Here is a 27,988-nt window from a genome sequence, read left to right on the forward strand (position 1 = left end):
TGTATTTATTGGTGTCATGTGTCGAACCTGAATAAGTTATTTAAAGTTGAATGGTCAATACAGGTTTTATCTTGACAAAAAAACTTGAGCTATTTGTCTTTGTGCACTTTCTCCATTGACGCATTACGACAAAGTTAGGCGACGGAAGTACGTCACTGCGCAACGCATGCTGGGAAACAGAGTGTTGCTGGTCCGCTGACGAACCTCAGCAGGCTGTCAGAAAGAAAACCAAGTAGCCTTTTTTCTGCTTCACATTACCAACTGTCTCGCTTGTATCAGGTATTTCCCCCATGACACGTAGTTAGCAAACTAAGAAGCAAAAGCTACGAACTCCTTTGAGTTGAAACGTTGACAACATAACAGCAGTTGGCTCATTTTGGTTAGTAAATACCGGTTAGCTACAGTTAAAGTTAGTGGGTCTCGAACCTTGAAACACGTTGAGTTTACGTTGTTTAATAACTTGTTTTTTTGTGGATATCGCTGCCAGTCGAGCCTGCGGCTTCACTTGTTTAGCCGTGTTTCATTCCATCAGAGAGGCTCCGCTGGTCCTCCATCACCCGCACTCCCTCCGCGCCGTCCTTCGGCAGAATGGGCCGCACGTACATAGTGGAAGATGTCGTGGAGGGATATCTGACTAAACAGTGTGAACAAACCGCAGGTCCAGTCAGCGGCCTGCTCATTGGACAGGTAAAGCAGCACACAAGCATCTGTGCGTGGTCCCGGTGACGATGTCATCACAGCAGCTGTAACATCTCTCACCCATGTGACTAACGTAGCCTCACCTGTAACACACACACACACACACACACACACACACACACACACACACACACCTTGTTCAGGATGTACAACTGGTCAGTTAGGGCTTGTATTGGATATCAAATTAATATCAAAAAGACTATTTGCTGTATGTGTGAGGGACGACAATCGATATCGATGACTAAACATTTCAGAGCTCAACCCAGAGGGAGTATGTCGTCACGGCAACTCGGACCCCCCAAAGGGAGGAGTCTACTGCATCGGGTGGGAACTCCCCGGACAAGGAGTGGGTGACTGAGCATGCCCGCCAGGTGAGCAAGGCTGTATCCAACGCACACTCATGTGGTCCTGAGTGTTTAAGAATGTATTAAAGTGCACGCGTGAAAAGAACACACTGGGACGTGCGTCATACATGGAGCTCACACAGTCAATGAAAGGCGATGGATCAGAAAGACTTGAAGAAGTTGTTAACACACCTGTAGCTCTGTGCAATGATCACTTTTATGGAGCTGTAGATGTGTTTCACAATATACCTGTACAGTATGGGTTGTGTGAACCTCTGAGGAGGCAGCTGGACAACGTCGGCTGCCAACAAAAACTTTCTGCAGCTGTTACGAACCGCTTACATTGCTGCTGTTTGCAGGTGTCTCGGATGTTGCCCGGAGGCCTCTCTGTATTGGGAGTCTTCATCGTCACTGACACCGACGCCAAGGACACACTCACCACACTGCGACAGGTGAAAAGTACATTTTACATGATGCACATTTCACACCTGTGGCTCACAATGAAAAATAAATCCGCAGCCAGACAAGAATAACGAGATGAAAACACCATTAAATATAAGAACATCTACACATATGTGTCTTGAGTAGAATAATTGCTGGGATATAAATGGCCATTAAAAATATAAGTGAATATTCCGGATGCTTGTGTGCCTGAACGTGTTGTGTTCCTCTGAACCCGGTGCAGCTGGTCTTTGCAGTGGAGAACCTGATCTCCTCAGAGCGTCTGTGGACCTCGGCAGAGGATGACGTCTCCGACCGCGTTGTGCTGCACGTCAACCCCAAAACCAGAAAGTATCCTTTTGCGCGTCCTCGTGGTTGGATAATTTAGCTACCAGATACCTGGGGGGGATGTTCTTTAACTCCTCTTGTTAGAACCTTATGCCGAACCTTCGACGTCAAGGACCCCAAGGTGGGTTTCCATCATTCTACTTGCACTCAATGTGTCGCGTACCCCCGACTCGCAGCGCGGCGTTGTCATCGATCGCGTGTGTTGGTGGTTTCAGAGCGTGGCCAAGCCTGCAGACTGGAAATACCAGTCGGGCGTGTGTTCTTCCTGGAGCACGGTGTCCTGCTGCGTGAGCGTGGACGTGTTGCTGCCGCTGCCAGACAATCCAACGGCTACGGAGGACACGGCCAAATGTCTAAAGGTCAGCGCGCGAGCACAAAAAGCCCCTCAATTCGTTGTGTGTGGAGGTGTTCTCAGGCTGTGCTTCCTGCAGGAGGGGCTCAGAGGGTGGGCACACCAGCTGGAGAGCGCCGTCTGTCTGATCGACGGGAGGAGGCTGGCAGCGGACGCTGAGCTCGCCGGAGGACAGGTTGTATACATCTAACCAACAAGGAATTCCACCTTACATCTGCGTTTATCTAAAGACGGCTGCTTCAGACCTTTGCTCAGTGGCACTCCAGCAGCACAGCTGGTACTACTCAAGCATCTCAGAATAGGAAATCCCTTAAAGCAGTGGTCCCCAACCTTTTTTACCTCACGGGCCGTTTTCATGTCAGACAATATTTCGCGGACCGGTTAAGAATGTCCGGCGGAATGACGGGGGGGTGGTAGTCATTGCGGGGGGACCGACTGACGGGGGGGCGGCGGTAGTAGTCGCGTGATCTCTGTTCGCTGGTGGATAAACGATTGATGACGCTTGGGAAATATGTCAAGAGGGACGAGCGCACATGATTAGTAGAGAATCCGGTCAATTTCCAAAATAAAATATTTTTTAGAAAAAACATTTTTTATTCGTTCTGTGGTACCAAATGGCCCACGTACCGGTACTGCCTTAAATGGTCCAAAATGAGGGTGATGCCCTTTTGCTTTTGTCCTTTTTTTATCAACTATTTTCTCCAGTCTCAGTCAAAAAAGACTGTTGTTGACACGTCCGAAGCTGTTTGGAGAAGACAGGAAACCATATCCAGGCGACACAGTGAGGAGGGAGCGATACCTTTGGAAAAGCTTGATTACATCACAGTGTTTTTGAGTTGTTGAGAGGGGCTGGTGTGCTCCCTGTTACAATGGCATCGCTCACAGAGATGTGAGAGCAGACTGACAGTCGTATCCTTCATGCTGGATGTGAAGTATACTGAAGGATGTCTTAATTGTTGAGCTGGTCAGAGCGCCAGAGGGGAACTCATTATGTGGTATTAGTTCTTCTGACGCTACTCCATTTGCACACTACTGTTCTGAGCTGTATCCACGTTGTAGCTTGAAGCCATATTAAATATTCCATATGTGTTTGACACACCGACGGCGTGAAGAAGTGGACGTAGTCGCCGTGATGTCGCTCGGTGGTTTGCGGCTCGTGGCTTTGGAGGTCTGAGTGTTGTGGTCGGTTAAGCTAAGAGCAGAATATGGTTTTAATGGAGGATGGTTTGCGGGAGAAGAAGCGGGTGACGTCCGGTGGAGTTGCAGAGGAAATGCAGGGAGGCGGCGTAAGCGCGGCGCCATATATGGACACTGAATACGTAGTACAGTCATTTGCCGTGTACGTTCATTTGAAGAATTTAAACAGCTGTTGAAATACCTGGAGTGACTCTCCTGGTGAATACAAGAGCCTCAAAGAGCTGCATGAAGAACCAGTGGTTCTTTGCACTGTGTGGAAGCTGTTGTGTGATTGCCTCTGTGTCTTTTTGTAGAAGAGGAACGTGAGACAGACGTACTCCGCTCAGTTACTCATCACACCGGTAAGAAAATAATATATAATATTTATGATAATATATATCCAGACCTACATTATTAAACTAAAACATCTGTCTTTAAGATGAATTGATGATGTACACACACGGTCTATTATAATGCAGTCATTCCCAAACACTGGATCGGGACCCATAGGGGGGTAGAAGAAGAATGAATTTGGGTCGCCAAGTTATTTAATTATCAACCTCTTTAAAATATGTGCATCTGCAGTACTCCTTTGAGCCACACGAGAGCCTGAATGTTTGTGTTGTTTCTGATGTTTTCTAATCCAGCATGTGACTGGCAGTGGAATCAGTCGACTATTCTGTTTTTATTCTATATCCTCTAATTCATTATATCTTGTTTATTGTTTGAATAAGAAAATGAGTTTATTAACTCAAATCTGAAATTATATTTTTGTCTTAGAGCATTTAACAATGCAAACTGCTTTAAGATTTATAGATAAGGCATACAGAGTTGGTTTTGCGGTTGTTTTTTTAAATCGCTCGCCAGAAAAAACTAAAATGAGGTTGAACCCATCTTTGGGTTTAATATGATTTCCTGTGGCAGGATGAGCGCAGGTTGGCGGAGGGGGTCCAGCGGTGCGGAGGCAGCGTGTCAGTCAGTGGAGCGGTCTACAGCACAGCGTACCTGCACAGCAACAAACCCAAGGCCCGACAGGCCGAGAAGGTACACAATCCAAATCCCAGGCAGACGCCTTCTGCCATTGTTGGGTCTCATGGGGACATGTTGCCTGTGGACAGCTGCTGAAGAGGGACGCGGTCTCCACGCTGACCACGAGGGCTCAGATGCTGCTGGAGGAGCTGCTGACGTCGGGAGGGGCGAGCGAGGGCAGCAGCAGAGACGAACATCAGAGAGGTACACGCGGTGGTGTGCTCCACCAATCAGCTGCTACAGGGGAAGTCCAGGTGAAAGTTGAGGTCCAAGTGGTGGGCGGGTTCAGAGGTGACCAATCCCATTGAAGAGGGGGGATTTGTGTGCAGAGAGGAACACGTGTACCGGAAAGATCCACTGCAGGGAAATGATTAGCCGACAGTTGACTAAGAGCTCAGCACCCCGAGGGGTTAAAGTACGTAGAACTCATACTTCTCGTTCATCTGGTCTTAGACTGTCCACATATATCAACTCGCGGCCCGCCGGGGCGTCCAGGACAAACCGATCATTAACGTTGTTACAGATGAGACTGAAAGCACGCAGGGGAATGTATTGTGTGCACTTTACCAGGTGCACCTTGCTATTAAAAGGTTGGACCCCCTTTTGCCTTCAGAACACTTTCATGTTCAATGGGTACCCAGGGCCCGGCGTGGTCCGCTGCTGCTGTAGCTGATCTTCTTCAGGGTTCCCTGTGTTGTGCGTTCACAGATGGTGTTGTGCGTTCCTTAGTTGTAACGAGTTCCCATTGCCTTTCTATCATGTGGAACCAGTCTGCCCGTTCTCCTCTGACCTCTCACACCAACCAGGCATTTCTGTCCACACCACCGCTGCTCACTGGACATTTCCTCTTATTGGACCATTCTGTAAACTCTGGAGATGGTTGTGTGTTTAAATCCCAGCAGGTCGTAGACGTACTCAGACCAGCCCGTCTGCACCAACAACGTCACGTAAATCCCCTTTCTTCCTCGTTCTGATGCTCACTTTGACCGTCAGCAAGTTAGTGTGTGTGTGTGTGTGTGTGTGTGTGTGTGTGTATGTGTGTATATATCTATTGATATAGATATATATTTATACAAAGAGAAAATATTGTCAAAGAGAATAACGCTCGACTTTCTTCTCCTCTGGTTCAATGTTCTTTCAGCTGATATTATAGTGAGACACTATAAAGAAGAAATAATCCTTGATCAGAAGTTGTTAGCCGATTTAAATATTTATTGGTGCGATCTGGTACCACTAACTCTAAATGATGGAGGATGCATGGCTACCTTCTTTTACGTCTTGCCCTCAATGACCTTTCATCTTCATAAGTTAATCGCTAGCTTTTGTTGAGCCAAGTAACACCGGTGACAAACTCTGGGTAATTGCTTTGTATGTGTGACGTCTTTGGAGCATCTGGAAAGAGTTTGTTGGGAACTGGACAATGTAATACGCTGCTATCATGGGGTCGTCGTGGCGCAGGGGTTAGAGAAGCTGTGCTGGGAAGCACAAGGTTGGTGGTTTGATTCCAGGCTGCCCCATGTTCCATGTCGAAGTGTCCCTGAGCAAGACACCTAACCCCTAATTGCTCCCTGGGCAAAAATGTGAAAAAGCCATGGGTTTAAAGTGTAATGTAAGTCGCTTTGGATAAAAGCGTCTGCTAAATGTAATGTAATGTAATCATGCTATTGCTACTGGCCCTGTTTTCTTAATCCAAACAGCCTCACCTTAGCATCTCTACTTATAACAGTAACATATAATATTTACCTCGACCGCCCTCCTTACTGAGCCTCTCGCTGCCTTTTCTTTCAGAGCAATTCTGTCTCCCTCATCGCGTCTTCTGTCCGGTGGAAGCGAGCGGCCCGGTGTGCGTGTGCGACTACCGCTTCAGCGACGAGGGCCTGTCTGAGGTGATTGACAGGCTGAAGGAGATGCTGGACATGGACGCAGCAGAGAAAGACCTGGACATCAGGCGGGAGACACCTGCCGAGGTCTTGGAGGGAGATGCCGCAGACGGTAGGACGAGTGTGTCTCCTGCACAATGTGGTTGGTGCTTTCTGTTTAACAAGTGGGACTTTTGTGTTACTGAGGTGTGTTGTGTGTTCCCAGAGCCCACGGTGGAAACCGCTGAAGCGCTGCAATCCAAGAGGAACTACTTTGGTAAAAGAAGCTCCAGTGTAACACCTCCATACATGTTCATCACATCAAATACGCACGTGGACCTCGTGCCGCCTTCTGACAACACACCATGTTGTTAACTCACGCTGCTCTCCAGTATGGAGGGACGGATGTGTTGACGTTCAAATGGCCGATGATGATGTTGTAACATCCTCGGTTAGCACAAGCAAACTGTAATGTTTCCTGTTTATTCCCCGCCCCTTTTCCCAGGATGCAATGAGATAACCAATCCGCCATAATAGACCCCTCCCACTTCGCATTTACTTGTAAACGCAGTACACGTTAGGGACTTATAGACGTGGCATGAGTGTGTCCTAACTCTCCTCTCTGTCCTTCAGGCGCTGCCATGGCAACCACCGTCGCCCTGCTTGCCACTGCTGCCTCGATGCTCTATCTCAACGATGTTTGATACACATGCATTTGCCAAATAAGATGTTGGTTTTATTTGGCGTGACTTCAAATGGAGCCGTTGCATATGAGTTCGTAATGTTTATGGATTTATGAGCTGAATGGTTTATTTACAATGTGTTGGTTTTGATAAAGATGTAGCGGGGACTTAAAGAATAACTGAACAACCCTTGAAAAGCTGTTTTTTGTTGGACTGTTACCCCCCCCATGCAAGAGCAAAGACCGGCCTTCATAGTGGAGTCGTTTTCAGACACACGTAACCTCATCCCTTATACCCACCAAATTCTTATTCTGAATAATTTAAATCAGTAGCAGATATATCTTGATGTACACTTTTTGTAATTCTTAATGATAAAATCCCACATTTCTCACGTCACATGTAACTGTAGGAAAAGCTCAGGTCAATATAATGTCATTTATGAGGGCTGAATTGAGGGGGTGTTGCAGATTAATTACATAGTTAAAGCTTCATAGTGGTGCCTCAAGTTTTATTACTGATCGTTAATGCCTCCAGTAGAAATATGCCACGAGAAGATGGGCATTAATAGATAGAGGTATATTATATATAGACTTTATAATACGGGTAGATGAAACCCAGCGTTCTGATTGGTTGAGAGGGAGTCATGATAATGTACAGTTGCTGTTCACATTGACCCGAGCGTTCCGTATCACTGCGCACTCAAAGTAACAGGTTAGATTTGAGCTTTTAGCTCGGTGGCGATCGACATGGGACATGAAGCAGTCGGGACTCAAACCACCAACCTTTACCAAGCACCCGCTCTACCGCAGCGACCCCGTATTAAAGCAATAAGATACTTGAGGCAGTACTTTATCTTCAGTAATGTAAGTTCGGGGTGTTGTTAGGCGCGACGCGCAGCAATACAAAATACATAACAAGACTTCCGAACACTAATGTCAAGCATAATATGAAATTAAAACTACTTAGCAACAACAATCTTATTTATTTAAATGATGTGTTTTATGCAAAAAAATCACTATTGATAACTGGGCTGTTTTTGTAGAGTTCATTTTTTTTTCTAGTCTTCTGACAACTTGAAGCTCTCATTCACATCCATTACTGATAACAGGAGCGACCACACACAGTGACACCTGCCAATCAGTAGGCGTTAAGCGTCTTGCCCGAGGGCACGCGGCCGTGTCTCATTTGGTCGGCTGCATCCTCCGGGGGAGGCTGCTCGTCACTTTGTCTGCGACTCAACTCTCCCGTTCAGTCGGCTCTTCCAAATGCGGACATGTAAAGATGCAGCCCAACAGGCGCCTTATGGAGGACACATCTGATGTTTCCTTTGCGGCCCATCGTATCCCATCATGCATTGTGACCTGATCCAGGATGGAGACATGTCAGCCGGCAGCGGAGGAAGATTTGACTTAAATATAAGTTAATACTAGAATTCATTCGAATATCTATCGATAGATCGATTTCTTTTTTTAATTGATTAAGTTAAGCTGGTAACCGATGTGTTTTTAGATACACATTAGACAACAAACTGCTGTTAAGTTTCCATCAAACTATAGATACTTTATACTTAACAGAAATGGATCAAATTGAGCTCAAAGAGTTATGAACCTGAAATATCACTTTCTAAGTCAGTAACGTAACAAACGTCGAGGAATAAATACTACATTTTGTGATTATAAGATAACTTTAGTGGTTGGGGTTCAGATAAAGACTATGTGATGTATAGTATGACTGAATGAATTCAAGTGTGGGGAAAAGAGCGGGAAACTGAACAAAGACAGGAAGTGGTTTGTGAGGGAAGGTGTGCAGGACGACCTGCTCTCCACTAATCCACAGTCTTCAAGTAATAGGATAACATTGGGCATTTATTGTTTGGTGGTCTGCAGCATTATAAAACACAAAAAGACAAAAGAGCATCATCTCTCTGCAGCTGCAGAGAGACTGAGGCGGGTTCCAGGCCAGACCCCTTCAGCAAGGAAGGGAAGAGTGGAGTTCTTGTGAGACAAGCAGGAAGAAGTAAAAAAAAGAAAAGGGACCTTTTCATAGTCCCCTTTACCGTAAAAACCAGAAAACGAAAACATTATTTTCTCGTTTTTAATCAAAAGCGGTAAAACGGAAATGAACCGCAGTTTTCTCGTTTTTCCTTTAGAACCAAAAAGCGAGACAGACTGACAACTTTTTACTCCGTTAATCCTTTTGGGTTTTTTTCCCATAAAACGAAAATACGAAGCGGAGCCAATAAACCAGAAGTACGCAGATTTTCACAGTAAGAGTCAACGCAATGGAACGTGTGTATGCTATAAATCCGTCTGCGAAGCCAGCGGTTAAAAGTTAATGGATATAAATAAATAATCCTGGTCCGACGGGATGTGTTAGCACCAATAGTTGACAACACGCACACTCGTTGCTCTTGGATCAGATATTTATCTTCCACGCATTGTGTCAGTGAAGGCAGAGCAGAGACAGTTCAAGGAGACGCAGAGTAAACGTGCGAATACATGTATTTAAACCATAGATTTAATTATATTTAACTTTGTTTACGTTATTTATGACGGTTATTACAGATGTATTTCAAATTCACTTTTGGTTTCTTTGTATATAATCATTATTTGGCCAACTTCAATCCTGAATGTAAACCGAAGAGGTCAAAGGATGAAGATTTCATTACATTACAGGTCATTTAGCTGACGCTTTTATTCAAAAAAGGGTTAGGTGTCGTGGTGTTGCTTAGGGACACTTCAACTTGAGACATGGGGCAGCCGGGACTCGAATCACCAAACTTGCAGTTCCCAGTGCACCCGCTCTACCCCCTGCGCCACGACGACCCCAAATAAAGTGGTACAATGGCAAGTGGACAGGTTCTTTGACCGCAGTTGACATGCGGGGGCTACACGGATATCTGACTCTTCTCTATGGCAAGTCTTGTACTTTTCACGGAGCAAAGCGGACTTGCAGGTAAGAATTCTGCCCAAAGAGTCCAAATTTCCCCACAAAATTATTGCTGTCACATTTGTTACTATTTTGAAAAAAATAAGCCTTAAGTTATCACTGATTGTGTCCATGTTAGTCCCACCTCAAAGCCTTATTTTAGGGCAGCTTCTCGATTGCACATTTTATTTCCAAGAGAAAATGATTGTTAAACATTCAATTTTTATTATAAGAAGAGTATTCTCAGTTACCGGGACAGCGAAGCCGGATGCATCAGTAGCAGCAGAGTGAAGAGGTGGACTCACTAACACAAGTGTCACACTTTGGCACCAACAAAGTGCTCAGGATCAGGAAGCTGCATAGATGGAATGTGCTTTACGATACAATATTGTATTTCAAGTAAAAGGTGTCTCTCTGCCACTGGAGACAACCTGTCCAAACATTCCAGTGTCACTAAACTGCAATCTTATCTACATATTGAGGGACATGTTTATTCTCTCAGTTCACGGTCACAGTTTTAAAACACCCTCCTCCCAAAACAGGCTTCAGCAACCAGTGTTATTTGGCGGGAAATACATTTTCTGTAACCGTGTCATGCTGATGTGTCCAACATGCTAAAGAGCAGCTAGTCTGCTACAATGGTTCCCAACCAGATTCCAGCCTGACGGTGGGATGCGTCCACAGCTCCAGAGATCATGCATTGTGTTTACTAGGTCTAAGTAATTATTTCAACTCGCTCATTTGAGTTAAAATTACTTTCCTAGTTAATTTTACTTAAAAGTATGGATTGTTTCAAATGACAATTTATAGCTATGAGAAACACCATGTCTTGTTGCAAAAATTATAATTATTCTCACATTAGAATGAATAGTTTTACATTATAACATGCAGATATCTAACAACCTCTATACTGTATTTAAACAAGATAGTCTGTGGAGTTAAAGAGAATATTCACAAAAGGGTCAGACAGAAAAACCTTAAAAGTAAATGTAAAATGGACTTACAAATAATAAGCAACCTCATACATCTTTGAGGCAGTTCAAAATGTCTTTAGTATCTGTAGCTTTGTAGACCTCTGGCGCTCTTGGGACCAGGTCATCAACGACTGCGTCCAGCTGGCCTCGTAACTGCTTCACATCACGGACCAGAGTAGAAACGGTCCGTCATGCTCACAATTTCAATGTTGCTGTCTGCGTGCCTATGGAACAGAAAATGTTTGTAGCAGGGACCACGCATTTGATGTTGAAGAAACACGGATAAGACCGCTAATCTCCCTGGACAGCAGTTCGGAGGTCAGTGAAGTTCGGCCGGCCAGGCGGACCCGTTTCCAGCCGGGCGCCCTGCTGTGCGACTGTCCTCCATCGGCAATTATCAAGTGATCTGTTTGAGGGTTAAACTTTTACCGCAGACGGTCTTCCCCACAGGTACATCCGGGTCGCTCCAAAGTCACGGTTAGTCTGAGTCTTGGCTCAGCCACCTGCACACAGAGAGCGGAAAAGGGCAGGCGGGTTTTCAAAAAGCGCCAGTTGCATGGGGAATGTTTGGAGCGTACACCTACCGATACAACGACCAGTGGCGGGGATGGGGCAGGACAAGTAGCCGTAAAAGGCGTCCCTCCGATAGGCGGCATGCAGCGGGAGGAGATCCCCTAAGAGAGAGATTGTACAGATGAGGCAGAACACGGCACGTGTCCGTGTGCGCGCGCACCAGCGGACTGAGAGCGCGTCTGCCCGAAACAACTGCAGACATTTTAGCCACAACGTACATCACTAATTCAGAGCGACCAACTCTCACGGTTTTGCCGTGTGACACACGCTTTTGCATGTTTTCACACGCACTCACGCCACACAACCAATTTCTCACGGCGAAAAAAATAATAATTCTGATTTTGGGCCGAAGCGCCTTCATTCCTTTTCAAACTCCCCGACGATAGATGGCGCTAAGGAGCGCATCTGTAACCCTATTCGCTGCATAGACATACTATTTACCCCAAAGAGTCCCCAAGTTAGCAACAGAAGAAGATTTTCAAACAGACACAACCGCGGGAGAAACTCAAGGAGGAGCAAAGACTAAGGCATGTTAATGACATGTTGTTCAATTAAGTACTCACTCTCTTAAACTTCTTAAACTTTAAATCTTGAAAGAAATTATTAGTTGTGTTTGTGCGTGTGATTTTGAGTGGTGAATGTAAACTCAGGTGCAGGAGAGCGCCTTGTTAACCTCTTGGTATACTGCATGCTCAAAACATCATAGCATTGTTTATTAAGGCTGCTCACATAGCATTTGTCATTTTTTGCTGAACATAAATCATTAAGTGCTCTTAAGAATACAATTATTAACAATATAGGTTAGGTTTCAGTTAAGAATTAGTTGAATACCATTGTAATCAAAATGTCAATCAATCTAAATTGGTCAAATCTTAAACACGGGTCTATTAATTAGGCTATATTGTGGTACATAGACAGTCATTGAGGCACAGCAATAGTTTTCTGGTTGAATGTTCAGCTCAAGTCTAGAAGGCCCCACAAGTCATGAGCAGATGAACATGAATCAGAATAAGTTCAGGCATACCACCCAAAGATCCACTAGAATGCATGAAATAACATCTACTTAAACCAAAATGTCCTGGGGGTGGACCATCAGCTATGTCTGCTTCACAGAATGTAACCAATGTTGTCCATCTCTAGTAGGCCGCCCGTATCAACGACTTTGGGACCCACAAACCACCAGAGAGCAGGGTACAACATGGGTACTAAGCCAAATGAATTCCACCTTCCTGATATTTGAGCCACCAACGTGTGCGGCTGCGTGCGCGGCAAAATTTTGGTCACCCAAAATCTCACTCCAAGGTTTTTTTGAAAAGTTGGCAGCTCTGCTAATTAAAGGTTACATGACCGTTGGCTTGATTAAACTATATTTTTCTAAATGTCCTCTGAAACATTAATAATGATAGGACTTTATGTACTATTGTTCAACAACCGCTCTATCGGTTGGTTATCGGGATTTATGCGGCTCAATGCTTTTAAGCTAACGCTAAGTTAGCTAACGCTACTTTAACGCGGTACTATTTGCCATATTGGAACAACTGCATTAAAATAACCTCTAGTATCAATATGCAATATAGTAACAATATATATACAATATATTAACATGACAACAACTTTCTCTACATTTAATAACTGGGTTGAATGATATTTTTGATGGATCCACTCACCTCAGACTCTCTTTTCCGAGCTGTCGCGCCGGTTTTCAAAAGTCGACTCGCGTTCATCGTCTCGCTGGTGAACGATATTCATCCGCCACTTGGTTCGCTGAGCCGACGTACTGCGTGATGGGGTCCAGGTCACGTTTGTGATCCGGCTGTTCAGAACGTATTAATCCGCCGCGTGCTCGCAGTTTGCGACCTGGTACAGTCCGATTATACATAACTTCAAGCCTCACTATAATTTACAGGAATTATTAAAAAGTCACACAATACACAGTTAAAAAATAAACTTGTTTTTTAGTAGCAGAATTTATGCATTGGTATTTCTGTGTAGATTGTGACAATTTAACATAGGGGTCCAATTGAAATTGAATCGCTTTTAAAAGACAGTCATTGGAACTTCATTTTGACTGTTGACTGACAGTCAACTCAGTATTGAGTTCATTAAACTTTACAATGTGTGTGGCTTAAAAACCTGAGTTGGAGGACTGAAAACAATTAAGTTGTAATTGTACAACTAATCATGATAAGTGGAGGTAAATAACAAAAAGAAGTTACTATGACTTATTGTTCTAATCATTTTTGCACTGAAGTAGTCACTTTGAGTTAATTCATTTTTCTCCTAATGTTACCCTGGTAACCGCTGGCATCGCAGACGGATCTCTCGCATACACACGTTGACTCTTACTGTGAAAATCTACGAACTTCCGGTTTAGCGACGCCGCTTCGTATTTTCGTTTTATGGGAAAAAAACCAAAAGGGACTAACAGAGTAAAAAGTTGTGAGTTTGTCTTCTGTTTTGTTTTTAAACGATAAACGAGAACGATAAACGCTTTTGATTTAAAAACATAAAACGAGAAAAGAGTGTTTTCATGTTCTGTTTTTTACAGTAAAGGGGACTATGATCTTTGGACCGGACCGCACCGTGGTCACTGTTTGATCGGTCCCAAAGCCTCCAGCTGCGCTGAAGGTCGACGTCCTATCGGCTGACGGACAGGTCTGTCCACCTTATCAGCGCGTTCGCTGCAGAGAGGCTTCCTCGGGTCACCGTGACGTTGAACTGTTGTTGAGAGGAGGCCTGATAAGGACCCTCACGTTCCTCCAGTGACACTGATCCTCTGGTGCACAAAGCCACCACCTCCTCCTCCACCAAGCCCGAGAAAACCGCCATGTTGAGTAAAGACCTACAAGACATTGAGGTATGTAATAGTTTATTGTATTTGTGTTTCGTTTACGTTAATACCACGTGGTGCTGATGGCAGCCTGTGATTGGCTGGGAGAGCGGGCACAGTTGCAACACGTTTTTTACGTTTCTCTCATTTCCAATAGTCCAAACAAATGTGTACACGTTACACCTGCAACTCTCTGCTGATTATCCATAACATGTCAAGATAATTATCTGACATCTTACGTGATAGTCATGTAAATGGTAGTCTCCATCAGGGGCAAAGAATACATGCAATTTCACAAAAATGCATTTGCACTGAAGGTGCAGTAATACACGCATGCACTGCCACTTCAAATACACGTGTGACTGTGGTTACAGGAGAGTTTCGCATGTAAGCTGAAGTGCATTACCTGAAACGCCCTCTTATATAATTCCACCAATAGCACACTGGTCTTCCTGCCATGCAATGATTATTAAAAAGCACAAAAGACAGAAGCTCCGGCTTGATTCATTCAGCTTCTGGCTATGAAATGCTTTCTGTGGTTCAGAGGGTTTAACGATACTTCTACTGCATGGCACAAGAAAGATGGAAAACCATTTCATGTAATCGTACTATGGCCTCATGGTTTTATGCAACAAGCCACGTGCTCCGTTTTACCAGCAGGACATGATGAGCTGCAGTCAGCTGGGGCTGCACGTGTACAGATGGGGCAATAGCTTCAACTCAAAGAATTTTGAAACTGAGATTGGTTGAGCAAACTGTAAAATGTCATAACTGCCATAACATGAAGCAGCTTGACAAAATATTATGAAGTCCCGTCTAACTAGATTAAAAGTGTATAGAAACCTGGTTAGAAATTGGTACTAACAAGCTGCTGAGATCCGTCTTCTTATGTGACTTCTCGGGGTTTGGGGACGTGCGTCATCATATTTAACTACCCGAGGTTTGGATTTGGATTTCTTAATTGAACGTGTTTCCTGTTGTAACAAGAAGGAACATAATGTATGAACATAAGCAGAGTCACATGAGCTCCGTGCACCTTATCATTGTGACCCGTAGCATCCAAACAAGCAACTTCTGAGAACTTTCTCTAGTTTCAGTGCTTACGTAAGTGCTGCGTGTTGCATGAAGAGAGATAGTGGTGGTGGTTTATGAGTAACAGGTAGAAAGAGTTTCTATTAACAATGTAAAATGTTAATAGATTAAGATAAAAATTAAGATTTAGAAACTCACGTAAATGTTTCATTACAAACACTTTAGAAAGACGCTGCTGTTGTAAGTTTCTGGACCACGGAAACGTTGAAAGTCAGAAATATGTGTCAGCATCAATGTAACAAACAGACGGGACTGATTCTCCAGTGATCTATTTCACTCCCTTCGGTCCAGAGCCTGCTGGCTCTGAATCCCAGGGTGAAGACTCATACCGAGGTCATGTCCACAGCGAGCAGGAAGAAGGAAAAGAAACACTGGAAGAGAAACCCTGAAAAGCAGTGTGATGTAAGATGCAAACAAATACACGGAAGTATTGTCTCCCCCACATCTGCCTACCTCTGCATTCCTCTTTGTCACGTTTCCTTTAAATCATTGTGCTTCTATTCTCCCCGCTCTTCAGTCTTGTGTGAAGTTGGAGAACAACTTTGACGATATCAAGCACACAACGTTGAGCGAGCGCGGCGCTCTGCGAGAAGCTCTGAGGTGAGAACGAAATGCTTTCCCCCGCACACTCGCTCCCACTTACGGCTAATGCTTCTCCACGAGGACGAGCCGGGTCCTCAGCAGACATATTCCACCCCTCTTATGTCGCTCCACCTACAGGAAAAGAAAGTAATATCATTTTATTTATAATTGTTTAGTTCAAATATCTTGGAAAACACATTAAGTACCATTACTGTAATATTAATGTACTATTCATCAACCCCTTTGAAGCCCATGAGATTTTTAACTTTTTGACAGCTGATATTTTAGGTGATTTGTAATTTGTTGGATGTTGCTCAATTTGCATTATTGACAAGTATAAAACAAACAATTCAAACCTTTGTAAAACTGTCAAATAAAAGTCAAACCTGTGTTCAGGTGTCTAAAGTGTGCGGATGCTCCCTGTCAGAAGAGCTGCCCTACAAACATTGACATAAAGTCATTTATTACTAGCATCTCTAATAAGGTACACACACACACAAACCGTCACACATGCTCTTACAGTCATTTCTGAATGTCTGTTTAATGCTGTGGGAGACGTCTCCAAGGAGATGCAAAAGAACCAACAATGAACGACCGACCAGCAACTCCAGCGCCACCTTACGGCCCTTTTCTGTGTGCACCAGAACTACTACGGGTCAGCCCGCGCCATCCTCTCAGACAACCCGCTGGGTTTGACCTGTGGGATGGTTTGTCCCACGTCAGAGCTGTGTGTGGGGGGCTGCAACTTATACGCGTCTGAGGAGGGACCCATTAACATCGGAGGGCTTCAGCAGTTTGCTACCGAGGTATGGAATCCAAAGCTGTACGTTTTTCTGCATAAAAAACAGGACTTCCTGAGGAAACCTCGGAGTCTAAAAGGTGCAGAAACGGCATTTATGTAAAGTATATAAAAAACTGAGCCCACTTACTCAATGTGTTAGCTAAGTAAACATTTAATGCGTTTTATTGCAGGTCTTCCTCGATGCAGCCTGATACTCATTTAGTAAATGATGGCCTGTCTAGAGAATAATAGACAAAAAAGCAGGATATACTTTGAGGTGTCGCTACGAGCACCCTGAGCTATTCCTATGAAAGTATGAAAGGCTTATTCCTTTCATACGTAACAAAAATTATGATTTGGTCAAGGAAAATGTTAAAAATGTTAAAACAATTTGTTATACACCATATCAGCTGTGTCTTATTTGGTGGGCTACATGCTCATGAGGAGCCGGCCTCCTGGTCTAACTGGGCCGGTGCGCCAACCGCCACATAGGCTGAACTGAGCGCTCTCTGAAATGGGACGGTCTGTCCTACGGGGGGGACTTCCTACTTGCATCATCAGCTTTTCTCCACCGTTGCTTAGCAACCTGCTGCGCTGGACAGTAAAAACCTTAAACCCCCAAAACGTATAAAATGCAGGTAGTGAAGGTAAACTTCTTATTTAATTGATTTAGGAGGATATGCTTCACGTCTGGAGCATGATTTAATTCAGGCTGAGCGAAAAATAACATTTTCCGATCATTTTAAATTAAATTCTGGTTAATTTCAATTTATTTTACTTTGTACTGCCCAAAATCACAAATGACAAATTTGCCTCAGAGGGCTTTACAGTCTGTAGACATCGTAATGTTAAGGTGTTAAGCCATGAACTTTTAGCTAAAAGTAATAATGCAATCTTAAGGTAGAGGAAATAAACTCAACACTCAATAAAAACCACAACAGCAAACACATTTATTAACCTGTATGCAAGGACTCCATTTTTTCCTTGCATAAGATCCGAGCTACTTTAACTGTAACTTAATATATTACAGAATATGTCCAAGCTACAGCAGCTGAATGTCCCCACAGACATCGTTGCCCTTCAGCGTGATGCTGCTTCCTCCTGCTCCATAAAACACAACTAAATGTAAAGTTTATAATCACACTGAACTAAAGCAGCAAAGCTACACGTTTCGTCTCTTTGTGTATGTATCTACACATTGTACATTTTTTGGGGAGTTGTCCCTGCGCTGATGTGAGGGTTTTGGGACAGAGGATGTCTCTCTATGAAAGCGTCCCTACCTCAGTAAGATGTTAGTCAACCCTTTAAAGTTAAGGCATTAAAGTGACTTTTCACTGATAAGTCCGGCCGGATGCGGGCAGACGAGCTGCCGTTAGCAGCCACATCGATTACCAACGTCGCACAACGTAAGCAGTTAATCAAAAATAAAATGTGATGTTATATATCATATTATAACATTTCTATCGGTAGATGTTAGTGAAGTGAGTGAATTCCTGAACCCATTTAAAAGTGAAAGCGAACATTTTAAATATTGGGGTGTGTTATTTTCTCCCCAGGTGTTTAGCAAGATGGGAATCCCTCAGATTAGGAATCCTGAGCTCCCACCAGCCAATGAGATGCCAGAGTCTTACCACGCTCCTATCGCTCTGATTGGTTGTGGCCCAGCGTCAATCAGCTGTGCCTCCTTCCTGGCCCGTCTCGGATATGATAATATTACAATATTTGAGAAACAGAAGTACATTGGAGGGCTGAGGTAATGTAACGTCATAATACTGTGTATATAATAGACATACACACACAAAACAAACACTATGTAGCACAGTTACAAAACTATGAATATATCATTTAACAAAATAGGATTTTAGACACAGCAAATGCTTTTGATACATTTATTTTAAAATATATATTTAATATGACTTATGTGTGGCAGGGCTATCTGACTATTTAGTTACTTGCACACTAAATATTCATACATCTGTTTAAATTGCTGTGTGTGTTGGTTAAAGTCCGGGCCTCTGTGTGAGTAGACACAAGCCTGTTTAAAGCATCGCAGCGGGAAAGCGAGGCAGACTCTTGTGAGAAGGAAAAAGGGACAATGTGTTTACCTGCGTGCAGCACGTCAGAGATCCCTCAGTTCCGGCTTCCCTACGATGTGGTCCAGTTTGAAGTAGAACTGATGAAGGACTTGGGAGTGATGGTACGGCTTACAGACACACTTTTAGTTTGTATACTGCAAAAGACACAGCAATGATTTTGATGTGATAATACATTGGTTGTTACGTTGATTTTTAATAAGCTTAACTAATAATTATAACTTAATATATTGTCGGTTGCCTGTTGCATAGAAAATGCACATTAAACCAAAAATGCTGATCATTTCAATCCCGACAGGGTGTTCTTACACGTGCTTGTGTGTGATTGCGTGTGCCAGGTAGTGTGTGAAAAGGGTCTCGGTGTTGATGGAATGACCTTGACGTCCCTGAAAGAGGAAGGATATAAGGCCGTGTTCATTGGGATTGGTGAGTGCATCTCCTTTGATGTGCTTTTCGTCTATTTATAACAGGGGCACACATGCAGTAAAAGCCTATTCAGCTTCCGACTAAACTAAAGACACACTTCCACTGAGTAAACCTGGACCAGGTGGCACTTCAGTACCACTTACTGTGGCTTTCATGAAGAAATGTACTTTTTAGATTCCTGATGTTCTCGGTCTGTACCCTCTGGTTGAATGCACTTATTGTAAGGTGCTTGATAAAAGCGTTATTGTAAATGTTAAGACAATATATGTATATGCGTGAGTTCCGTTCAAGCACTGACTCTTTTTGGTCTATCGGTGTTCCTCCAGGTCTCCCTCAGGCCAACAGAGCTCAAATCTTCCAGGGTTTAACTATGGACCAAGGCTTCTTCACTTCCAAAGACTTTCTGCCCATGGTGGCCTCTGCCAGCAAGACAGGTATTGTGCTGAACAGACACACGTCCCTCACTTCCATAAGGTATTATGCTCTGGAAATGTTTAAGGTTTACGAGGACAGTAATAGTAATCTGATTAATAATCCAAATAGTAGTAATAATAATAATAACAATGATGATGGCGGCAGCAGGAGGTGTCAGCAGGGCACGGTAGGAGGCAGGAACGGGGTCCAGATAGAACCATGATCCATGGAAACCTGTAAGGAGAGAAAGCACAAACACTGCGTGGAAGAAACAAAGTTTCTTTTAAATATAATATATAAATATATAAAAACTGGCAATGACTCATATTACCGTGTCCCTTTGTCAAGGCATGTGCCAGTGCCGCTCCTCTCTGCCAGAGTTAAGAGGCATCGTGATAGTTTTGGGGGCCGGCGACACCGCGTTCGACTGCGCCACCTCGGCTCTCCGCTGCGGAGCCAAAAGAGTCTACGTCTGCTTCCGGAAGGGTTTCACTAACATCAGAGCTGTTCCTGAAGAGGTACGCACGAGGGAATGATGGGCAGATGTGCGAGCAGATGCAAACCTAGAGACTGTTTTTTTCCTGACAGATGGAGTTGGCCAAGGAGGAGAAGTGTGAGTTCCTGCCCTTCCTTTCTCCCCGTGAGGTCATCATGAAGAATGGCCGGGTTGCCGGGTTACAGCTATGTCGCACCGAGCAGACTGAAGAAGGGGGTTGGCTGGAAGACGAAGAGCAAGTCGTCAGGCTGAAAGCTGATTACATCATCAGTGCCTTTGGTTCCATGCTCAACGAGCCTCAAGGTAATTGACCACTGAGACCAACGATTGGAAGTCAGTCAGCTAATCCGGGTGTCTCTACGACCGCTGGATGGACACATCTGACTTCTATTCTTTGCATTTATCGAGCAGAGGATGAGTAGCGTTTGTATTGAACTAATATGGCTGCCAACAGACCCCTGGTCTGTCATTTTCTGGGAAAATGACACAACAGCTTTGAGCTTTTCTGTGCATAGTAAACTGTGCTTATTCTGGTGCTGCCTATGATTCCATACACAACCAGATGTATCGCACGCATGTGTCTGTGTGCAGTGAGCGAGGCCATGGCTCCTGTGAAGATGAACCGCTGGGGCACTCCAGAGGTGGACACGGACACCATGCAGACCAGTGAGCGCTGGGTGTTTGCAGGAGGAGACATCGCCGGGTTGGCAAACACCACAGTGGAGTCGGTGAACGATGGTAAACAGGCTTCGTGGCACATTCACAGATACATGCAGGTAAATGGTCTGCGCCTGAAGCCGCCCCCCCATTCTCCCCCCCACAGTTCATTACTGAATTTACACGGTAACATATGTCTCCCATCCTCCTGCAGTCTCTGCATGGACAGACGGTGGACCCAGTGCCAAAGCTGCCACTGTTTTACAGTGCTATAGATCAGGTGGACATCCGTGTTGAGGTGTGTGGAATAAAGTTTCCCAACCCGTTTGGCCTGGCGTCTGCTCCCCCCACCACCAGCACCGCCATGATCAGGAGAGCCTTTGAGCAAGGATGGGGCTTCGCTCTGACCAAGACGTTTGGACTGGATAAGGTACAGTTAACTCACACACACACAAGCAACACGGGTACTACAGAGCACGCACACGTGAGCCCACTTTTATGCATCTGGCACAAAAAGCCTTGCTGGCCTTCAGCTTGGCTAAGAGCACCACTGCCTCACTGACACCACTGCCTCTTGCCCATCTGTGTTTGCAGGACCTGGTGACCAACGTGTCTCCTCGCATTGTGCGCGGCACCACCTCGGGTCACATGTACGGACCCGGCCAGGGCTCCTTCCTCAACATCGAGCTCATCAGCGAGAAGACGGCAGCCTACTGGTGTCAGTCAGTCACGGAGCTGAAGAGGGACTTCCCTGACAATGTAGGTTTCTCTGACTGTGACTCAATGCGTTCCTGCTGAGCTGATCAAACTCCTCTTTCTGCCACAGATTTTTTTGGAGCATTTTGATTCATTTATTGTAATTCATATAAATCCACAATTATTCAGCAAGATAATCTTCCACCGCTCATAGTCAGAAATATCACGTGCGTCTGATGGAGGAACGAATATTTCGAAATGAACCATCTCCCCATCTCCTCGTCAGGTGGTGATCTCCAGTATCATGTGCGGTTACAACAAGGACGACTGGACAGAACTTGCCACGATGGCAGAGGTGAGGAAAAACACCCGTGGCTTACGGGCTGTATTGGGTCATTATTGTATGTGCATCAGCAGGTTGCAGCGGTGTGGTCTGAAATGGAAACGTGTGTGTGTTTTAGGAATCAGGGGCCGATGCGTTGGAGCTGAACCTGTCTTGTCCTCACGGGATGGGAGAGAAAGGCATGGGACTGGCCTGTGGACAGGTGCACACACACATATAAATACTGTACCGATGTGCAGTACATCTATTTAGAATTGGACATCCTGAATGTTTTGTGCATTCTTAGCATGCTTGTGTTTCCATGTGTCTGTGTGTTAGGACCCGGTGTTGGTGCGTAACATCTGCCGATGGGTGCGTGCAGCCACTTCCATTCCCTTCTTTGCCAAACTGACACCAAACGTTACCAACATCGTCGACATTGCTAAGGCTGCTCATGAAGGTAGAAACACACATTTTTATTTCCTCCACCTCAATTCTGCGACTTTCTTACACAACTATACTGTATTTATATATACATATCATCATCATCATTGAAGATATGTAATGAATAACTGTTGTTATAGTTATTTTTGCATTGTATCATAGGTGGAGCAGATGGAGTAACAGCCACCAACACAGTGTCGGGTTTGATGGGGCTGAAGGCCGACGGCTCCCCCTGGCCGAGTGTTGGGAAGGGCAAACGCACCACGTATGGAGGGGTCTCTGGTGAGGAAACATGTACATCACTTTCACTGGTAGCAATAGAGACGTGATTCACAGGTATCTGATCGTGTGTGTGCGTCGCGACTCTAACAGCCCTGAAACAAACAGATTGAAGAGAAAATTAAAGCAGCAGACGCCGTAGTATCCAGAGTGTTATAGTCTTTTTTTCTCACTCTCTAATAAAGATTTTAGAAAACGGATCACCTCAATTTCCTAGGTTTCAAAACCACACAAGACATTGTGGAACTATTTTCTCAGAGGTAATCAAGCTCGACTTTCTGATTAAAGACATACACATGGTCAACAAGCACACACCACATCACTTACAGTACAGCACATCAGGCATGTGCACTGACATTTTGCTCAAACCAAAACAAAAGGGCATGAAATAAAATATACTACTAATAAAATAAATACACACACACACACACACAGTAGGATATAGTCCCCGTCCTTCTGCTTTTGCAGTCTCTCTTCTCTTCTTGGCATTATGCTGCAAATTTGGTAAAAGAGAAAAGTCAATGTTGTGCATAATAATCAGAAGTGATTTACATGTCTGACAGACAAGTTGAAGCATGAGCAGCATTACACTAATAATATACCACAATATACCTCACCAGACAGTCATGTAGCTCAACTTAAGACCTACCTTTCATTTCAATAATGAAATTAAATTGAACAAAACTAGTGAACTTGTCTAATTTGTAGAATAATAAAACTGCCTTTAGATGATCTGCCTGCCTGTATCTCTCTCTCTCTCTCTTCATCAAACATCAGTAAACAGCTGGACAAGGCTTTTAAATCACGGATTTCGTGAGTTTTTGGTTTGTTTATTTTTTTAGGAAACCTCGGACCAGTTGCGACGTAATGTTTTCAGCGGCGCTAATATTGTTGTTAATTTACCCCCAAACAACGTCGGGGGGGTTTGTGCGTAGACGTGTGAGCGCCGCGGAGCATGTCGGGGCGAAATTCTCACAGGAACTCAAAACACACGACAGAGATGACAGAGAGTAATTTTTACTCTTAAATATTGATGAATGAAGAAAAAATTGTGCTCCAGCAGAAGGGGCACTTTTCTCATCCAGGGCAGAAGGGCGGGTGCTTGAGCACCACCAGGGGTCTATCTGTGCACGTGCCTGCAGTACGTAAAGGGCCTTCTGCCTCTCAACCAGGAGATGACCTCCTCTTCTGCCGAGTGAAGCCAAAGCAGAACTGTCTCAACATTCACCCTCTCTCCACTGACCACCAGGGGGCGACACCTACAACATGTGAACCTGAGTTAATATTCTTAATGCTGGTTTCAAAGTCTTCTACAACAGAGGGTGTCGTTCATTTCTAGTCAATTAGACCATGAAGCAGGGTGTGCTCCAGGGCGGCTTACAGTGATTGACAGGTTGCTGCCACTACCAGAGACTTATACGGTTTCTCTATTTCACTCCTACCCATCCCAAATATGGTGACTTCTGCTCACCGATGGGTGACGTAAAAACCACGACTTCTTATATTCAGTCTATGCTTATAACCAACTGTAACCATGGCGACAATGCACAGGCAGGTGTCATTTTTCAGTGGCCAAAGACTTTACTGTGAGATTTGTAGATGCGACAGTATCCTTCATAAGATCCTGGGACGACTGGCTGAGTTAACGAGACGCATGACGTTCACACTGAAGTAGCTCTTAATATAATCAACAATGTTTGCAGGTAATGCCATCAGACCCATTGCTCTCAGAGCAGTTTCTGCCATCGCCAGAGCAATTCCTGGCTTCCCGGTCCTGGCCACCGGAGGCATCGACTCAGCAGAGAGCGGACTGCAGTTCCTCCACGCCGGGGCGTCAGTGTTACAGGTGGACCGGAGTACTAATTCCCTCATGCAATAAGTTCCTAATCACATGTTGTGAAATTGATCAATACGTCTTTTGTAGACATGTTTTGTTGACCTCTGTTTGTCTTCGTGCGTCTGCTTACAGGTGTGCAGTGCAGTGCAGAACCAGGACTTCACAGTGATCGAGGACTACTGTGTGGGTATGTCACTGTTTGTGTCTTTATACGTGCAGTTATTTTTCGTGCAATTAATGCTTTGAATTTACTAGCTCCTCATATCTCATACAGCCAATAAACAAATAAATATGTGTATATTCTCCTTAGTGAAAAGACAGGAAGCAGATGGAGAATGTTGGACCTTGAAACAAGGAGGGACAGATATCACTAGATGAGTGATTATTGTGTGTGTTATTCGAGCCGGCGTCAGACATGGCGGGCGACGTTCTTTGGTTTTTCCCACTAGTGTTTTTCCCAGGCGTGTACCAGTTATGACAGTACAGAATAGAAATGTGGTGTGATGATGTTTTGGACTTTATCATGACGGGTCAGCGGACAGATACAATCACAATTGTTCTACTTTGAACAATAAAACGCATGCATTGAACATTCAGTTGTACTATTTCTAGTTGTTGGAATTCTATATCAATGTCTCAGCCCGGGCCTTCTTTACTACAACAGAATGTACTGTGTGGTATTTGTAAGTGACGTTTGTACCAACATTACCCCTCTCACAGACTGCATGATGATGCCATCTGAGTGTATATTTGTGTTCAGGTCTGAAGGCCTTGTTGTACCTGAAGAGCCTGGAGTTGAAGGACTGGGACGGCCAGTCTCCTCCGACAGAGAGACATCAGAAGGGGAAACCAGTTCCCAGACTGGTGGAGCTGGTGGGAAAGGTACCACCACTTTCTACCAATAATACTGCTGCAGTTTTACTGTGTCAACTATCGCACAGAGTTGCTGCTGCCATTTCCATCCTCGTGTTTCTGCGTGCGTAGAGCCTCCCTAGCTTTGGGCCGTACCTCCAGCAGAGGACCGACGCCATCGCAGAGTACAAGAAAAAGCTCAGAAACGTAGAAACAGATGTGAAGGAAACCGGCATCAGCCGGGTCAACGCACCACAAAAAACTGTCCCCGCGGTCAAGGTATGACACTCACTCTGCTCGCTCGTGTGTGCTGTTGTTGTATTATTGTGCTTCGGACGATACCGCGTAATTTAGATACTGTGTGTGTGTGTGTGTGTGTGTGTGTGTGTGTGTTGTGTGTGTAGGACGTGATCGCCAGAGCGCTGCGCCACATCGGAGCCTACCAGGAGCTCAACAACATGGAGCAGGTACTTTGGTCCTTTTTGTTTTTCAATAGCGTGTTATTGTAAAAGATAAAGTATATCAAGGTTATTCAATTAATATTCATCAGTCGAGTCAAAGAAAATGTCCTCATGCAAAGTTCTGTAACAACACAATAAAATCTGACTTGATATGATTTTAAACTACAGTCTATTGAAGTTGTATCAACATTTCCTTGAGGTCAACAACTGTCTACTACAATAAACAGTTTATCAAATAATATCTCCACAATTCATATTGTGAACTATAATGGATTAAATACAGATATTTAACACATATTCTAATAATAAATTTAATCACCGAAGGGCTGGATTGAAAAAACTGTAAAAACACATAGCGGAAATATTTTTAACATACACACTTACCTGGTTTACGAAAAATGAATTTGACTGAATGTCGCCCTGCTGAATATCACTTTACACCCATCAAGGTGTAAAGTGATATTCCTCAAGAAAGCCCTCGTATATTACTATATATATATATATATATTCTCATCTTCTAATAAAAAACATCCTTGTGCTGTTTATCTCAGTTCAGCTTTATTCCTCTCTGATGGCATCACTGTGTGTGAATGAAGTCATGTATTTCTGGGCTCTAATGTTTACTGGATACAGTTTGCTTTGTTAGATCATGTTTGCTTCGCGTCGTAGTGGCGCGTCACACTTCAAAAATCACCACCGTCTCCAAACATATGAGACGAATTACTTTAAAACTTCCCATGGGGAGAATTTCCATCCCTGAGCACATGTCTGTTTGAGGAGAACGCCGTGTGAAATAAGCCACGTGACTCACGTACTGATCTGAGTGTTCCCTCGTTACATCTGTGTGCAGATGTGGGCCTCACGTGATATGATTCACGAAGCGTGTGGTTGGAGTGTTTCCTAGATTGTTGAACGAGTGCTGTGAAGGTTATAATAGGAGGGCTCAGTCAGGATGTTAAAGGTCCAGAGGCCGGATACACCGGTCACTGGGTCTGGATCCAGACTGCGGCCCATCTGGGTTGGGCCACGCCCCCCCGGCCCTCTATTGGCCAGCCGCCACTACTCACGACCTTCCCCTGTTCTCAGGTCCAGGCTGTCATAGATGAGGAGATGTGTATCAACTGTGGAAAATGTTACATGACCTGCAACGACTCTGGATACCAGGTATGTCGGTGTGTCTGTCAGTCTGGCGGTGCGTCACATAGTGACGGGTTTCCTTGTTCTGGAGACTTCACTGCCCCCGTCGTTGCTCACGCGACTCTCTCGCTGTCCTCACAGTCCATAACGTTTGACCCGGAGACCCACCTGCCCAAGGTGACTGACAGCTGCACGGGCTGCACTCTGTGCCTCAGCGTCTGTCCAATCATAGACTGCATCAAGATGGTTACCATGGCGAAACCCTATGTACCCAAGAGGGGTGTGCCCATCAGCCCCGTCTGCTGAAGGAGAGACGGGCGGAAACTGACCACCTATTTAATAATCTAATCTGATGTTATGAAGTTGGGTTTTACGATTAGATTCATCTGCCACATGAGGTTTGACTCATTTGTATTGTTTAATTAATGCAGATAACTGGGAGGAGTTCAGCTTGATGGGAGTAATGGTTGGAGTCATGAGAAATTTAGATTTTAAAAATGCCAACCATTTTAAGATGCTTTCACAATTAATCCAATAATTTCATTGTAATTCTGACTCAAATTACAGCTTTATTATCATCCTCTTGCGTATACTTGCATGTATGTTGATCTATTAATGTAATGGAAATCTTTGATATATTTGATTCATTAAAATGAAATAAGTTGTCTATAACAAATAATGAATCACTGAATGTACTGTTACTTATCTCAAAAAGAGAGGATCAAACTAACGGGTGTAATGGATGTGCCAAAATAACATGGTTGAATAAATATTGAGATATTTACCTTGATAAATTGTTGCAATGCTCCAATAAACCTTCATTTAAAACTAAATGACATACATACAGAATAATCAGCTGAATGTATTTAATTAACTAAAATAAAGTATTAAAAGCAAAATAAATAATTGTTTAAAATGCTTGTCAAATTGTAGTGATATATTGTGTTATTTCCAGCGTTGGAAGGGGAATTCATTGACTTGCGTCTTATTTTATTTTTATATTTCTGTAACATTTCCATATTAAGTGTCAATAAGATACGTGCTTGTATGTGTGCGTTACATTACACATTACAACATTAAAATACTGAAACCCTGTAAAGGGTCTGCAACAGGTATAATAAATGTATTAATATTCATTCAATTATTTAGGCAGACTCAGTAACATTATGACAGCATTCTGTCA

General features: G+C 44.1%; 2 protein-coding genes and 1 long non-coding RNA gene across 8 annotated transcripts; 2 read left to right on the forward strand and 1 right to left on the reverse strand.

The window, feature by feature from the left end:
• Positions 1–122: 122 nt before the first annotated feature.
• On the forward strand, positions 123–7,128 carry odr4 (odr-4 GPCR localization factor homolog). Of its 6 annotated transcripts, none has more exons than XM_040171810.2 (14): positions 123–279; positions 533–687; positions 954–1,070; positions 1,403–1,495; positions 1,729–1,835; positions 1,917–1,953; positions 2,048–2,191; positions 2,264–2,359; positions 3,675–3,722; positions 4,285–4,404; positions 4,479–4,593; positions 6,178–6,390; positions 6,475–6,525; positions 6,882–7,128. In XM_040171810.2, the coding sequence occupies exons 2-14, from the start codon at positions 589–591 to the stop codon at positions 6,950–6,952; spliced, it is 1,311 nt and encodes a 436-aa protein (XP_040027744.1). In that variant the 5' UTR covers positions 123–279; positions 533–588; the 3' UTR covers positions 6,953–7,128. The 6 variants fall into 6 exon arrangements, with proteins under 6 accessions (XP_040027744.1, XP_040027747.1, XP_077954971.1 ...); XM_040171813.2 differs by having other exon boundaries at positions 6,178–6,381; XM_078098844.1 differs by having other exon boundaries at positions 136–279; positions 488–687; positions 6,178–6,381.
• A 2,211-nt stretch (positions 7,129–9,339) lies between these two features.
• Positions 9,340–13,251, reverse strand: LOC120816285 (uncharacterized). The gene is made up of 3 exons (XR_005711822.2): positions 13,074–13,251; positions 11,418–11,507; positions 9,340–11,336 (listed from the first exon to the last, which is right to left on the reverse strand). It is a non-coding gene; the product is annotated as an uncharacterized LOC120816285 (long non-coding RNA).
• A 496-nt stretch (positions 13,252–13,747) lies between these two features.
• Positions 13,748–27,732, forward strand: dpydb (dihydropyrimidine dehydrogenase b). Its single transcript, XM_040171806.2, has 26 exons — positions 13,748–13,845; positions 13,955–14,263; positions 15,620–15,730; positions 15,846–15,928; positions 16,307–16,394; positions 16,555–16,716; positions 18,248–18,444; positions 18,807–18,888; positions 19,123–19,210; positions 19,537–19,644; positions 19,973–20,142; positions 20,213–20,423; positions 20,712–20,896; positions 20,992–21,207; positions 21,372–21,536; positions 21,760–21,828; positions 21,935–22,018; positions 22,135–22,255; positions 22,402–22,521; positions 24,222–24,364; positions 24,488–24,542; positions 25,116–25,237; positions 25,340–25,486; positions 25,612–25,674; positions 26,755–26,832; positions 26,947–27,732. Exons 2-26 carry the CDS (start codon positions 14,234–14,236, stop codon positions 27,109–27,111), a joined length of 3,063 nt encoding a protein of 1,020 aa, XP_040027740.2. The 5' UTR covers positions 13,748–13,845; positions 13,955–14,233; the 3' UTR covers positions 27,112–27,732.
• The last annotated feature ends 256 nt before the right edge of the window (positions 27,733–27,988 follow it).

This window comes from Gasterosteus aculeatus, chromosome 3 (genome assembly GCF_964276395.1).
Source record: "Gasterosteus aculeatus chromosome 3, fGasAcu3.hap1.1, whole genome shotgun sequence".
NCBI lineage: Eukaryota > Metazoa > Chordata > Actinopteri > Perciformes > Gasterosteidae > Gasterosteus > Gasterosteus aculeatus.

Coding starts and splice junctions, on each gene's coding strand:
- dpydb (XM_040171806.2), top strand. CDS start 14,234: ATGTTGAGTAAAGACCTACAAGACATTGAG. Junction 24,365..24,487: donor CCGGGGCGTCAGTGTTACAG/GTGGACCGGAGT, acceptor GTCTGCTTACAG/GTGTGCAGTGCAGTGCAGAA. Junction 25,675..26,754: donor AGCTCAACAACATGGAGCAG/GTACTTTGGTCC, acceptor CCCTGTTCTCAG/GTCCAGGCTGTCATAGATGA.
- odr4 (XM_040171810.2), top strand. CDS start 589: ATGGGCCGCACGTACATAGTGGAAGATGTCGTGGAGGGATATCTGACT. Junction 1,496..1,728: donor CACTCACCACACTGCGACAG/GTGAAAAGTACA, acceptor AACCCGGTGCAG/CTGGTCTTTGCAGTGGAGAA. Junction 2,360..3,674: donor CTGAGCTCGCCGGAGGACAG/GTTGTATACATC, acceptor GTCTTTTTGTAG/AAGAGGAACGTGAGACAGAC.